This window comes from Zonotrichia leucophrys, chromosome 2 (assembly GCF_028769735.1).
Source record: "Zonotrichia leucophrys gambelii isolate GWCS_2022_RI chromosome 2, RI_Zleu_2.0, whole genome shotgun sequence".
Classification (NCBI taxonomy): Eukaryota; Metazoa; Chordata; class Aves; order Passeriformes; family Passerellidae; genus Zonotrichia; species Zonotrichia leucophrys.
Genome location: NC_088171.1, coordinates 25,895,468 through 25,910,239, shown reverse-complemented (window position 1 = coordinate 25,910,239; position 14,772 = coordinate 25,895,468). Strand labels below are relative to the sequence as shown.

Genomic DNA, 14,772 nt, shown 5'->3' with positions numbered 1-14,772 from the left:
GTACCCCGTGTTTGTGTTTCTCAGTCCAGCAGAAGCCAGGAGATGCTTTTCTGCCTGGTCCCTGGGGAATGGGTTGGGTTTAAGCTGACTTAATATTGACACTTTGCAGGGATGCTTTTGTAAGCAAACATACCACAGGCTTCAAAAATAAATTGGGCAGGTTTTTCTAAACCTGCTAAAAATACAAAACCTGACAAGCGGCTCTGCATCATCTTAGGAGGGGACAGCCTGCTTGGAATGACCTTGGCTTAGCCTCTGTGTGTGCATACATGTCACACTGCCTGCTGCTGAGATCCTCTCCAGTGGCGCAAGGACAATCAGGAATCCTCCAGCTTTGCTGTTTAAACACTGCTGTGAAACTCAGACTGTTTTTGTTTAAATATTTGCTGGTTTTTGCATAAGCTAGAAGGCAATTTCCGGAGATCGTGATAATTTGTGAATTATTTAATGGTTGAGAATATAAAAATCTCAAGATGTTTGTATTTTAAGTGTCTCCAGAGACCTTCAAATACATCAAATAACACAGAAGCAGCCTGAGATGAAGTGGTTTCTTTAATGCCACGTGCCGTGTGGTGATTCTGCTTTCTGCATGGTGGGCAGCAGATAACTCAGGCTGTGAGACTGGGCAGCCTCGCCCAGTGCTGAACCTGGGGATGTCATCAAAATGTCTGCTGCCCTTCAGAGAGATGGCATTTCAAGTGTAGTAATAATTTTAACTTCTTAATAATTTTAACTTCTCCTTGCCCTGTTCCTCGTCACACCAGGAAGCAGCACTATTGCTTGCTAGATTCATTCTAGCTGCTGTAGTTACATTGCCTGGCCTTCCTCACACCCCAGGCTGTGCAGACATTGTGTACCAGACATGGTGGTGTCACTTCAGAACTTTCTTTGCTTATGACTTTGAAGGAGAACCGGTCCTGTAAGCTTCCCAAGGACGGTGGCTGCTCTATAGCACCCTTGGGCACTGAGTCCTGCCTTAGGAGAGTGTCCTTTGTCACTGGCCAATGGAGACCATCCCGCTCCATGTGGGATGCCGTTTTGCTCTGTGAGGGGTTTCCAGTCTTCTGCTGTGCATGCTTTTTATCTACATTTGCTAAAACTCTTTGGAGCTTTTTCCACCTGTCTTGTGTAAAAGAACCTATTCCTAGTTGTTTCTTGTGTCCATAGCCCTAGAGATGCAGGCTGTCATTTGTAGTGTAAGATGATGATATTCCAGGGTGTGGTAGGGGCTGATGTTTTCAGAAGTAGCAAATGTTTGGGGCATTGGTTTTGGGACTTGGGAGGAAACACCTTCCATCTTGAAAATTTTCTTATGGAGCATTTACTGAGTACCCTGTAGAAAAAACTGCAACTCTTGAATCGTTGCATCCCAGTGCCATTTGTCCTGCCTGCTTTTTCTCTTTGAAGTAATAAGCTATAGGTAATGCTGTGGAGTCTACTCTCAGCAGCAAAGTCTTGCTCTGACAGCCTTTCCATGGAGATGTTTGTGGTGTTCCCAGACTTCAGAGGTAGCCTATTTCACTTCCACCTTCCAAAGATCCACTTGGTCCAAGTGCTGTTATTTACACAATGGACCTGATATTCCAGCCTCATGCTGAGTTTTGTGTCCTGATCAAATTTCAGGTTGGCCAGTGCTGTGCACATGTTCTTTCAGTGTACCCTGGCTATCGCCTTCTTTCTCTGTTACACGCGGTGTCTTGACCAAAGTACATGTCATAAAGGTGAAGAATCCTGCTTCACCTTTCAGCTACTGCCCCCAGCTCCCACCCCCACTGCCACCTCTAATATCTCCCCATGTCCTTTCACAGCTTTTTTCAGAAAAAATCCCACATCCCTGGCCACATTCCTGTGCCTCTTGCTTGTGCTGGCATAGCTCTGATCCTTGGCACTGAAATCAAGGGGGACTCTGGACTTTGCTTCAACCAGTATAGGAGAGTTGTCCCTTCCACATGTACCTCACAGTCCTGTCCTCCATGCTAAACCTCAATTTAGCATCTTCTTGACACTTGCCTACTTCTGCTATAGCTGGGTTTGCTTCTTCTGACCTCTGTGGTTCAGATGTGCTCTCCAGCTCAGTCTGAGCACACAGTTTGTCCTTCACAGAAAGCTCACTTGCAATAGTCCTAAAAAAGCCAGGCTGTCTTCTGACCCATTCCATACCCACAGCAGTCATGGCAGCATCCTGGCAGTGCTAGAGCACAGGACATTATGTTCTTTATGTTCTTCCTTCTATTCTCTGGATGTTCTTCCTTCTATTCTCTGGATATATGTAGGCAAAAGAGACAGGAGAAAATGATTTCTTTTTTGCTGAAATTAAAGGATAAGTTTGTATTTATTTCCCTACTGGGCAGATTCTGAGTAACATTTTGTCATATGGGCTGTTTTAGAAAGCCAGCGAAATGCAGCTATTTGTTTAGCAGCAGGAAAATCAAACAAACAAGAACTGTGGGAGATTCCTGGAAGGGCAGCAACAAGGGCAGGTCAGAAGCTTCACTGCAGGATAATCATGAGCAGCAGAAGGGGAGTAAATGCTTCTTGTTCTTGGGTGCTTTTCCATCTGCTTCAGCTGCATGAAATGGTTCTTTCACATTATTACTCTGTATCTACAAACCTGGTGATTTCTGTGGAAAATCATATCTTTCTCTTGTTCCTTCTGTGTACTGTTGAACCCCATACACCACAGAAAAAAAAAGGAAAGAAAAATTTCAAAAATGGATTTTGGTCATACTGATTTGCACACAGCAGCAATTGTTGAAGGTCCTATGAGGCTGCTCTTAAAACCATTTCATAAGCTATTAATGCTATAAAGGAGGGAGAACTTGGACATGAACATGCAGAGCTCCCCTTAGGTTCCAAAAGCTGAACGGTAATATGGAAAAAGTAGCAGCAAATTTGCCAACTGTTCCCACTGCACTGATTATGATGAGAGGGAGACAACATTGGCTGCATGTCCTTCCTGTAACACCACAGACACGCTCAGGTGATGCCCTCACACTTTGCAATGTGCAGCTACTCCACAGTGTGGAAGGGTGGTGGGTTCCCACCTGTGCCTCCCATGAGGGCAGTACTTTGCTGTGTATCCATCCACCTGGGCATGTTCCTGGTCTTGTGACCCACTGAGAACCAGGAGTGCCTCCCCCTCTTCCACTCTGCACCACATCTGCCTCATCCATGTACACAGACAACACTTACGGTTTCTGAAAAGAAAACAGGGCAAAACTGGGGAAAAATCCCCAGAGATGATATCTAAACTGCTCCTCTACAGTCATTTCACCTGGCTGTTGGTTAGCATTCACCTTTAAGCTACAGAATTGCTGCAAGTGCTACACTGGTTCTTCAGGACAACTCCCAAAGCACCCGGGGGAGCAGCAGGAACAAAAAGTTCTCTAACACATGGCTCCAATCTCAGGGTGCCACCCAAAAATGACAGATAAATCTCTGCTGTGTACTAGGCCTTCTGGGAGAAGATGGTCCCCACAGCACAGTGGCAGGACACTTCCATGGGCTCTGGGAGATAGTTGCAAGTTCCACCATGAAGATGAAAGTAGCCAATGCACTCTCACAGGGAGGTGCCTCTAACCACCAAGAAGATACGGGAAATGGAGCTTTTCCAAAGGATTCATTTTGTAGCAGCCTTCTCTGGCTTTAGCAGTGCAGACTTTCCAGTGCTTGGGCCATAGCCCCAAACATGATCAGATGTTGTGTTCACTCCTCAGCATGGCTGCCCAAAGACGAGATGCGGCAACGAGATGAGAAACCTAATGTACAAGATCTTTCTTGTCAAACTTGCAGGGTTTCTTGCTAAAATGGTTTACCTCCATGCCCCTAAATATGAACCACTGCTAAACCCAGATGTCAGAGCTGTCCCCTGGCTCAGCAGAGTGCTTTGATATGGATGTATTGAGTAGCCTCACCACCAACATCCATCTGGGCCACAGCACTCAATGAGAACAGTCTGCACTCTGTTTTTTTGCTCGAGCCACAAGAGACTGTCATAAAGGAGCTTGTTCCTCTGTCCCCTGTCCCAACCTGTCTCTCAAGACAGTCTAAGGAGGCCTTATCTCTCCTGCTCCTTTTCTTTCAGCACATATGGCAGCATGCTGCTGCTCTGTGTGTGCATGTGTGTGCAGGTAAGCATGGAGGGAAAATAAAAATTAGCCCAGAAGCTGACATGCAAAGCTTAGTGCTTGCCCATGGAAAATTAGTATCAGGGTCTGATCCACGCAGGTCCATTACTGGGCAGATCCAATGCTGAAGGGACTATCTTATCTATTTACAGAGGAGCTACATGAGTTTTCTGTGCATCAGGGCAGTCACATTTACCCAGTGCCTCACCAGTGACTGGTAATGAACATGCTGAGCACTGCTGGCAAAGAAAGATCAACCACACTGCAACAGAACAGGCCTGATACATTTTATTGGCAATACTGGTGTCATACTTGGGAACCACAACCCTCTGTCAGACTATTAGTGTTAACTTGCATGACAAGTATCAGTGACCAACTGTATCTGAAATATAGTTAAAGTGCCTAGAAATAATAGGCATCTTAAAAAAAAAGGAAAGGGAGCTCATTCCATCCACTCAAGCCAACCTGTATAGATCTTACATCTTAAGCACAACTGATGTACTGTAATTGTTACGTGGACTTAAATGTAACCTCTACAGCAGCACACAGACAATGCAGTTCTCTCATTATGCACATGCTTTAGGATCGTTTATTTTAATGCTTTCAAATAAATATGTTCCATGCAGCACACCGCAATAAATAAGGAGCAGCAACTTTCGTATAGTACATCCATTCATAATGTAAGTCACCATGTGATACACCACATCTAAAGTCTTTGGCCCAGTCCCATACAGTGAAGCACACCACATCTGCACATAATCATATCTGGCTTCATATGGATTTAATAGGACTATGCCAGAAGGGCAATGTGAGCACAAGTTTAACCAGGGGTTCCTAGCTATTAAATACAGCTACTAAGTAGTTAAAAGGCAACAACTAAACCCATAAAGGGTTGATTTGTCTTTTCTTTCTTACTTTTCAGACAGAAATATAAAGTATGAAAATGCTCTGGATATTTTCAGCCTTGTGTAAAGCAGTGTGATTAACATGGAATGCTTTGAGCAATACTGGCATGTACACTGGCATCAAAAGCCACAGCAGGACTGATGTGACACCGAGCACTGGCGCACCCGTGGGGGGAAGCTGCAGCTCTGGCGGGCGCTGCTCCTCTCCCTCTACGCCGAGAGCTCCACCGCCCCCTCCTCCTCGCTGTCGGCTCGGTTGGCGCGGATCTCCACCAAGGTCCGGGCAAAGCGCGTCCACTCGTCGTTGTGTGGCACGGCCAGCTGCAGGACAAACCAGCAAGAGTGAATTCAGACATGGCCAGCTGCAGGACAAACCAGCGAGAGTGAATTCAGACACTGGCACTGCGGGACAAACCAGTGAGAATGAATTCAGACATGGCCAGCTGCAGGACAAACCAGCAAGAGTGAATTCAGACACTGGCACTGCAGGACTGGTTCTCACCCTGGCCCAGAACTGAGGCACCTCCTTTGAGGAGAGCTCCTACCGCAATCAGCAGGGCTGTGCACAGTGAAGCACCACGGTGTGAGCCTCCCCAACCCACTGGGGGATGGCAACTGAGGCCAAGTTCACATGGCACACCTGGCAGTTTCCTTTTCAATGAGCCTTTAGTCAGTGGCAGAGCAAAAGGCTTTATCTGCTTGATTTTGTAGTCTTGCTGCAAAATCCACCCCTTTGGTTAAAATGTTTCAGATTTTCCCAACTAGAGTAAGACATTGATCTCTACATGTACACACACGTATGTTTCACTTTACACACACAAGCTGGCCATTGGCAGTCAGCAAGCCTGTGCCCAAATGTAATTGTTTGCAGGACCCAGGTCAGTGTGCACAAGGTAACAGAGCTTTTAAAACACTCTGTTGAAACTATTTTGCTGAAGTTCATTAAAGCTCTAAGTAGTAAAATAAATATATTGTGTTATTTTAGTTACTCTCCTCTATGTTAAGGAATTCACAGTTACAGGAAATGCATTACAATGGAAATGTTATACCAACTGGATACTGCATTACTTGTCTGATTTTTTATATCATCATGCAAGATCCATTTCCATTTAATACCATTGATGTTTCTAATGAAGAGCTCTTGAGCATTAGGCTTCAAGAGGGACATATAAACTAAATAGCTGAACTTCCAGACAAAATGCTTTAGTGCTATGGCAAAATAATACTGCAGTCATTTCCAGCTGGATCCAATACTGCAATTTCTGGAAGATAATGCAAGCTGGGATTGAGATAATTAAAAAGCAAAAAAAACCAAAACAAGCACTTTTCTCAACTTTGTTTTCATTAAGCCGAATTCCAGAAAACAGCAACAAACATCCACATGATCCATGCAAGTTTTTACTGCCCTCCTGAAGCGCTGTGATCATGTCCTGCATATAACACGAAAGAATAACTGTTTCAAGACATTACACACTGCTTGGTACTGAAAAAGGCAACTGTTTTGGAAACTATAATAAACTGCTGTTCACCTTAGCAAATGGATGCCTTTGGACTGAAGAATGGGTATAACCATAGCTAATCCAGTCTGTACTACCCAGTATTAAATCTGAACTGATTTAAATATTTTAATACACCACAAGGAGTGCCAAGCAGATGGTCAGCTAACCGTGTCCACGTGGCACTAGTAGATCATAGGCATATCATAGGCATATCATGAGGCATATGGTACACAGTACGGGAAAACAGTCAAATTATTCTCTTCTCGTTCCATCTTGCCTGGATACACACAATTGGAGACTAAAAGGACATGACCCAGCTGGGGAAAGAGCTTGTGTGTACGTCCAAGACCACCTGTGTGTAGAAGCTTCACATACACTGCTGCAAGTGTTAGTTGTAAGGACAAGAATTTGCAATACAAGATCTAAACATCTCCATATCTCACTGCTGATTATCAAGTTTTTTTTTCAATTATTTTTTCTCTAGTTTTGCCTCTACATCCAGTCTTTTGTAGAAAACACGGTGTGTTTTTTAAATCTTCCCATGTATTATACATGTATTATACATGTATATCAGTGACTGAGTTATATTATGAAGGGCTGGTGTGCAAGTTTGGGGTTTGAATCACCAAATATAGTACAGTTAGCATTAGCTCAGACTACAAACTGAGAAATGCAACCTGTGAAAAAGCCATGTCAGCCCAGGTAATATAGGCATCGTTGCTGTCTCTGGGTTTTCCATTCTTTGTCTTCCACTTCTGGCATTTTTCTCCTTTACTTCTCCCAGGAATGGAGACGAGAGTTACAAGAGTAAATCATTTCAGACAGCTGTCTCTTATGCTCACATACACAGATGTGGATCAGGGATGGCCTTTATTTGAAAGACCGCTCTGTTCTTTCAAAATCCTTCAGCAGAAGGAACTGTGGCACCCGAAGAGAGGTCAGTGCACCAGCTTACCAGTACCTGTGGCACACGTTTGGCCACAGCCACACACCTAGACTGGCTTCTGCATAGTAGGAAGGAGCAGTGCAGAGATCCTGCTATCAGAGATGGAACCAAAACCAGCTGTGCAACTATCTCCCTGTTATTACTACATCTCCTAAAAGATTTCATTCCTTCTGATGTGTACAGCACTACCATTTGTCAAATTCTTGAATGAAATGACTCTCACTGATTTCAAGCAGAAAAATCTTTTAAGTGGAGCAATATCCTAGGCAAAGGACTTTGTGAATTTAATAAAGCATCACTGCTCCTTGTCTTCTAGTCTTTAACAGCATTACATTGTATTAAGTAGCTGAAAAAGAAAATATGTCATTCTAAAGAAAAAAAATATTTATGTCATTGAGATTATTTAATTGCCTTTACTCCATGCATGGCCACAGACAAATAAAATCAAAGTCCAGGCTATTGAAACAACTTGGTATCTCAAACTTGAAGAGTCTCCCCAGGAATGTGTGCATTTCATGTGTTATTTTTAGCTAACAGTATTAGCAATGTCTGGGTCATTTCTAATGACTCAGTTCACAAAGCAATTAATTACCAAAGTCAATACCTTTAGCACAGAGGAAAAAATATTCAGTGCCCACATGCCACCTAATTCCTTACAACTTCATCTTATTTTACCTTATTCAATCTCATGCACTGCATTGTGCTTTCAACAAGAGGCCAATCCTGCTAATAGACTGTCAGTAAAATAAACCTCTCTAATATAAATTCTTCAGGGATGCAGAGGGAAACCCTGGCAATAATAAAGTCAAAGGAAAAATTGTCTTTTATCCTCCGAGCCCATTCTTTCTGAAAAGGCCCCAATACTAAACCACAACAGTTAAACAGGAAAAGACCACAAATAAAAACAAAAGTATCCACAAACTCCAATTCAAATTCTTCTCTGGGTTAATGCTCCCCTTCCAGTCATTTTCCATTCAAGCTCCTTCATCTGGGCACATTATCACCCACAAGTGCTGGAGACCTGAGTCTGTCTGTGGGATCTTCCTCTCAGCTTTTCTGCACAAGTTTTTCCTGCAAATACCAGGGCAGAGGAAGAAGAAATGAGGAGTTACTCCATGGAGGAAGGGCAGAGGTTTAGAGCTATCTGGGTGCTCCTCAATCATGTGACAATTCTGTCCACTTCCAGTTACTACAAAGCAGCATGTGTTAACTTTCATATCATGATGTTGATGCAGGGTAGAAATGTTCATCAAAGAATAATAATATAATAATTTATTTGGGCCAGATTATTTGAATGAACTGATGCTAAGGTATGGAGCAGAACAAGAACATAAAAGCTATTAAGTGTTTTCCTCTGATCCCTTTGCAGTGAAAGGCAAATGCTACCCACACCTAATTAATTGACTGAATTACTCACATTGCTTCAGCTGTAACATCATGGTACGTTTAGGTTGCATCAGAAAGTAATTCTAATGGGAAAAACCAGTATTATCTAAGAAAAATGGCTGCCAGAATCTTCCTGTATCACCATTCTACATGATTTATCCAGTACACAACTGAACTGTGTCTCACAGAGCTCTTGAACCTTCTGAAGCTTCTGTTTCTTGGGAGATGACTCTAGCCAAGCACTTCACTAACCTGTCAGCTTTCCTGCCCAAAAAGGTGTCCTACTCCCTGTTGGGACTGACCAACAAGATGCTTTATGTGCATTGGTAGGGATGCAACAGAGTGCCCCATCCCCGAGGCTCACCAGGGAGCACAGGCAGCACCAGGCATGTGAACTTCACCAAAACCAGCCTCCTCCACCTCCTCCTGGAGCCAGAGACCTCCTCTGTGTGCAGATCCTCCAATCCATACAGCAGAGATTTGCAAACACAAGCTGTATTTCTGTGTTTTCCTAGAAACAGTGCAATTAGCAGCTTCACTGAACACTACTACTCTGAAACCTGTGACAGAACTCAGGAAGAGGAGATGCTCTGACCAGACATCTCTCAATGCTGTCAAAGCTCTGGGACAATCCCAGCAAGCAAGAAAGGATCAAAAAAATAGTGCATAAAAGTACAAATCAACATAAATTTCATTTTCAGATAAATTAACACCTTCTAGAACATTTGCTCTTTAAAGTTAGGGAAAAGGAAAGAAAAGTAAAAGGAGAAAAAGAAAGAAGCAGAGGAGAGAAGAAAAGGACAGATTTTGAGATAAAACTCCCAAATCTTTGAATGTGGCTTTTAAAGGAATCTATCCAGATGGTTGAAACAAGATATTGCAAGGTATTTCAAGAGTTTTGTATATTTCCCTCCTATCCATCTTTTTTATGGCTGAGAGTGTTTCAGCTGAATTTGTCCAAATCCCTGTATAGCTTCAGTTTCCCCAAAAAAACCACTTTCCAGCCAATGAATTATTCATTGAGGATATTTCACTTTATTTCTGGCTCCTTGCCTTTCCTGAAGCCTCTAAATCTTTGGGATGGGAGTGGACAAACTCTTCCTGTCTTCATCCCTCTAAGCTCTTGTCCATCACAGCTCTCCTTTGAGGGCAGTGGACTCTGCTGAGAAGGAATTAAAATGCAATTGCAGCAGCAGCAGCCACCTCCACTTCAGAGGAACCAGTGTCCCAGAAGCTCAAAGGGAGCACAGCTGTCTACGCTGAACCTGTTCCATTTCCTTTTAATGACTGTACCTCATGAGTGTATTTCCCTGTCACTGAGACACTAGCTAACCTGCAGCTCTGATCACTGGTGAAATCATTGTGTGATCCTAGTCACCACTTTAGCAGTCACTCTTTTTTTTGACTTCACCTAGAGCTCAGAAGCCTCAAGGCAAAAGCAGCCATGGGAAGAATCTCCTCAGCATTGTCAGTGACCGCGAGGTTGCTGTGAAGGGGCAAAGTTCTCCAACCAGCACGGCCTGTAACGCTTCTGACCCACACATCCCATGGACACAGGTGTAGGTGGAGAATGTGACAAGGAGCAGCCAAGCCAGGGCTTACAAGATGTGCCAGAGCCTGTGGCTGCAGCGGCCCCGCCGCCCCGTGCCACACGCTGTTTCCAATTACACGCGTGCAGACGAGCCAGCATGGTGGTCCCAGATACACTCCAAGGGTGACGGCAGTTCCCAGTTCAGAAATCTGTGACCCATTCCAACACATCGAGGAAGCACAATGCTTTCTTATTTTTGTGTTAAGAACAAGCTTGTTCTGATCTAAATTGATGGCTTTCTTATAGCTAATCACTCCAAAAAGTCAGACATGTTCTGATTAACACGCATCTTTTGTTAGTTACATTCGGGCTTGTTGCTGTTTGGAGGCAAAGGGTGATCTTATTTTAGACAATTCTGTTTACTTGTCTCTGCTTCCACAGAGCTGAACATGCCATAAAATCTCATATCTAGCAGGGAAAATAAAAACTATATAAAAATTGATGTTCCAAAATAGCTTGTTGCTATTACAATTTTTTACAAGTGCAAGTTAAACACTCTTTGAAGAGGTAGCTAATTAAAACTTTAAAAATACTCAGATTAATCTGAGTTTGTGGCAAGTCCGGTGAACTAGTGACTAAAATCTCAGACTTCACACTAAGTTATTTGTGTATGTGGCTTATCACCATTTTAATATTCCTTCAATTATCACCATTTTAATATTCCTTCAATTCAATTTAACAGCATCATCAAATAAACACAGCTTCAGGCAAGTGTAGTTTTAGCTGTATTTTTTCTGAGCAAAATTTTCGTCAACCTATATTGTCTGTATCTCTAAGTGAAAAGAAATCTGCTGCAAATACTTTGAGCAATGGATTAACATCTGAATGCAGTTCTGACATTGTAGGTAAAAATGTGTTTCATGATGATAAACTATGTCTACTTGAACTTGATGATTTCTATAAAGTAGAACAATCACTGGATGAGGATCGCAACGCAAACAACAATGAACAATTATAGTTCCACTTTCAGAACTGATCCTATCTTTTGGAATTCAACAGATGTTTTGTCACTATTGTTGAGGTGAAAACAGATATGAAAATGTAAATATTAAATATCTTAATACACACATAGAGCAGGCAAGAACACACCTATTCTGGCCCTGGTCTTCCCCCCAGAATCAGTTACAGGCTGCCTTTGATATTTTTCTCAACCTATATGGATATTTTATTTCCTGAAAAAGCCTATATTTTTTCAGGCAACACCCTATGCCACACACATGGATGGAAACAAAGTGGGAGGTAATATGCAGTGAAATGGCCACCAAAGTAACCAAGAGCACCCTCTCCACATAACTAAAGTACCACTGTATTTAACTCTTGGGAGAGCTGAGCATCACTGCTAACAATGGATGAAACCACTGGCAGGAACTCAAACCCCACATACTGCATGCAGATGATTTTAATAAGATACAGTGTTTAGACCACAAAGGATACACTCAAGAGTAGCTCTATATATATTTGTTTACTTAATTGAAGGGGTGGAATACCATAGGCAACCTAAATACTGCATTTATTCTATGCACAGCAGTCAGTCTAGTGTCACAGACACAATATACACCGCTCTTCTATGAAGTTAATTACTTAGCCCTCATCTAGATTAATGTCTGTTGTGATTTATTTCTTTGCAATTCACCAGCAGGGTCTGATTTAACTAATGCTGCCTTAGTAAAAAAAAAAAAAAAAACCAAAATATTAGCTTATATCAAAACCCCCCAACTTAAACAAAAACGGAATCAATTTTCAGCAAACTCTGACTTTTTTCTTCTAAGATGAACAATAACTTTTGAATTGTTACGCAATTGATACTAAATTATGTTTTGAATACCAAGATAACAACAGTGTTATTTTAATAATTTATATGTAATGTGCAAAGATATGCTGTACAAAGGGCCTACATAGGAACTGAACATTTGAATGCTCATTAATTCTTTTCCAAACTTAGTACTCTTTGTCTGCATCAGTCATCTTGATGCCAGTCTAACAGGAGCACAAAATAAAACAAGGCCTGTAAATTATACATACATGACACATAAATGCATGTTAACAGAACATTAAGACTGCAGACTGTAACACTTCAAAGATAGGATATGTCAGAGTTAAGACTAACTCCCTCAATTTAAGCATGTTATTAATTTTGTGTTATGGTACTGTCTTTAATCTTTAAAAAAAAATAAAAAAAACAAGTAAGAAACAACAAAACCTGTGCTAGAAGCAAACACCAATTATGGAAAACTTCAGCCTGAAGAATTACAACTTGATAGGCTATACAGAAAAGAAAACAAGGAAGTGGGAAGTATCTTCAATTGTAGACAATGCTACAGTTCCACCTCCAAAACCAGAGTTGGCTTAGGCTCTCCTGAGTTAACCAGGAATGATGTCCAAGCTATCAAACAGATTTTGCCTCCCTCAACTAACGTATCAAAATGCTGCACTTGGTATCAACTGCAGAGGATAAAACATTCAGTAATCATCAGTCATCCTGAAAGAATGGACTTCAAACTGAAATTTCAAAAACTTTTATTTTCTTAAATCACCTCTTCTTTTTAAAATACTGCGGCTGACTACAAGTTTATAGCTTGTTCTTGAGCCTACTGCTTTCACCAATCATATTTGGAGGAGCCTCTCTTACGCATCCCCCTCAAGGGATACTTTCAGTGGCAGAGAGTATTGGCCTGTAAGTCCTTGGAAACAAAAGAGGGAATCAGCAGAAAGAGCAGAAAGAGCAGAAAGAGCAGAAAGAGCATCTGCCATGCTTGAGGAAAGCTCACAATTCTTCTTCAACAGAGGTGGTGCCCTAAGCAACAAAGTTCTTGCAGTTCCTGCCATTTCATTTCTTCTGTAATGCCACCAATTTACAGGTGGATTGACAAAAACAGTGAGGCATGCTGTCTGCCTTCACCTCCCATGGGGATCTCAGCCCTGCTCCAATTGTCATTTCTCAAAGTCAGTGAAAGTCCTGGAATTTTTTACATGCGTTTCAGGACATTTAACATTTGGAGCTAAGGCATCAGGATTTCTCCCCTACCAAATTCTGCTATCAGTTGTCATCATTGCACAAGAAAGCCTAAAAACACTAAATGAACTGAACTAGAAGGTAAGGAGCCCTTGACCTGCTCTTTCCAATACCTACTTTTTTTTTTTTTTTTTTTTTTTTTTTTTTTTTTTTTTTTTACTGACAACTACACTGATTGGGAGAATGGGTTCATCATTCTCACTTGAAACACCAAAGCTTCAGCTTGTGGGGTGGCTGCACAAAGGAGTCTCCCTGGAAAATCAGCTGCATGAAGGACTGTTGCCTCAGGAAAGACATAAATCATACTCAGCTCTGCTTGCTTCCCCTCCAGACCAAGCTGGCCATGTCCATGCCATGATTCACACCAGGAAACCTGTCACAACAGGAAGTGTAAAGGACTTCTGCCACAGCTGGCAAATGGACTCTCACCACAGCAGCTTATAAACTGCTCAAAGATTTTAGCCAGCAGGAGACTTGCTGCCTTCTCTGAGATTTTGTACACATCCTGTTATCTGCAAGAGCTCATCCATCATGAAATAGCAGTGAGTTTTAATTTGTTGTTTCTTTTTTTTTCCATTTCAGACACAGAATCTTCCATCACTTTAGGCACTGCAGTATAGATTTCACATTTAAATTAAAAACAGAATATAGAATTTTAGCTGCAAAATAGGATGTATTAAGGCCCAGTTGATATTTTAACTGTTACTTTCCAAGTCATGAATTAAGTATTTTTTAATATGTTCAAAATACAGACCATTCTGCAACCCATAAAGATTGAAAACATAGTTAAGGATTCTCAAAATGAAAACTGCTACTGGATGTGACAGGTTGAAACCACAGAAGCTACCCCCCAAAAAAATTAATTATACAAAACATCTCTGGTCTCAGAAGTGTTCTAACACCACAATGACAAGTCATGGACTTCAATGAAATTTGCAAATTGCTGCACACAAACTGAGCTTAGACTAAATTTCATACTTGGCAATTCTCCTCTTCCATACTCTCTGTTACTTAAAGCTATGGACATTTTTCAGTACCATTTCTTTTTACATCAGAAAGGGGGTAAAAAATTTCAGAGAAAATGCCACCCAATAGACTAACTAGATATTTAAAATACATACTCTGTGACACAACTAACATGCCCTGACTACAGCTGTGGTCCCCCATAGTGCTCCACAATACAGGGTTAGGATAGGGGCAGACCAGCTAAAGCTGTCTCACCACAGAAAGCCTGGACCCAGATTCTCTTTCTCACTAAGCCTCTTGACAAGTTTTCAGGAGAAGCAGTAACTGAGGAACTAGAAG

General features: G+C 41.9%; 1 protein-coding gene across 6 annotated transcripts in view; it reads right to left on the bottom strand.

The window, feature by feature from the left end:
* Positions 1–4,397: 4,397 nt before the first annotated feature.
* Positions 4,398–14,772, bottom strand: part of DYNC1I1 (dynein cytoplasmic 1 intermediate chain 1) — a 186,653-nt gene continuing 176,278 nt past the window's right edge. For all 6 annotated transcript variants that reach the window (XM_064704345.1, XM_064704343.1, XM_064704341.1 and 3 more), the window contains exon 17: positions 4,398–5,353. In XM_064704345.1, coding sequence (XP_064560415.1) covers positions 5,243–5,353 — 111 coding nt within the window. In that variant the 3' untranslated portion in view covers positions 4,398–5,242. The remainder of the gene's footprint in view (positions 5,354–14,772) is intronic.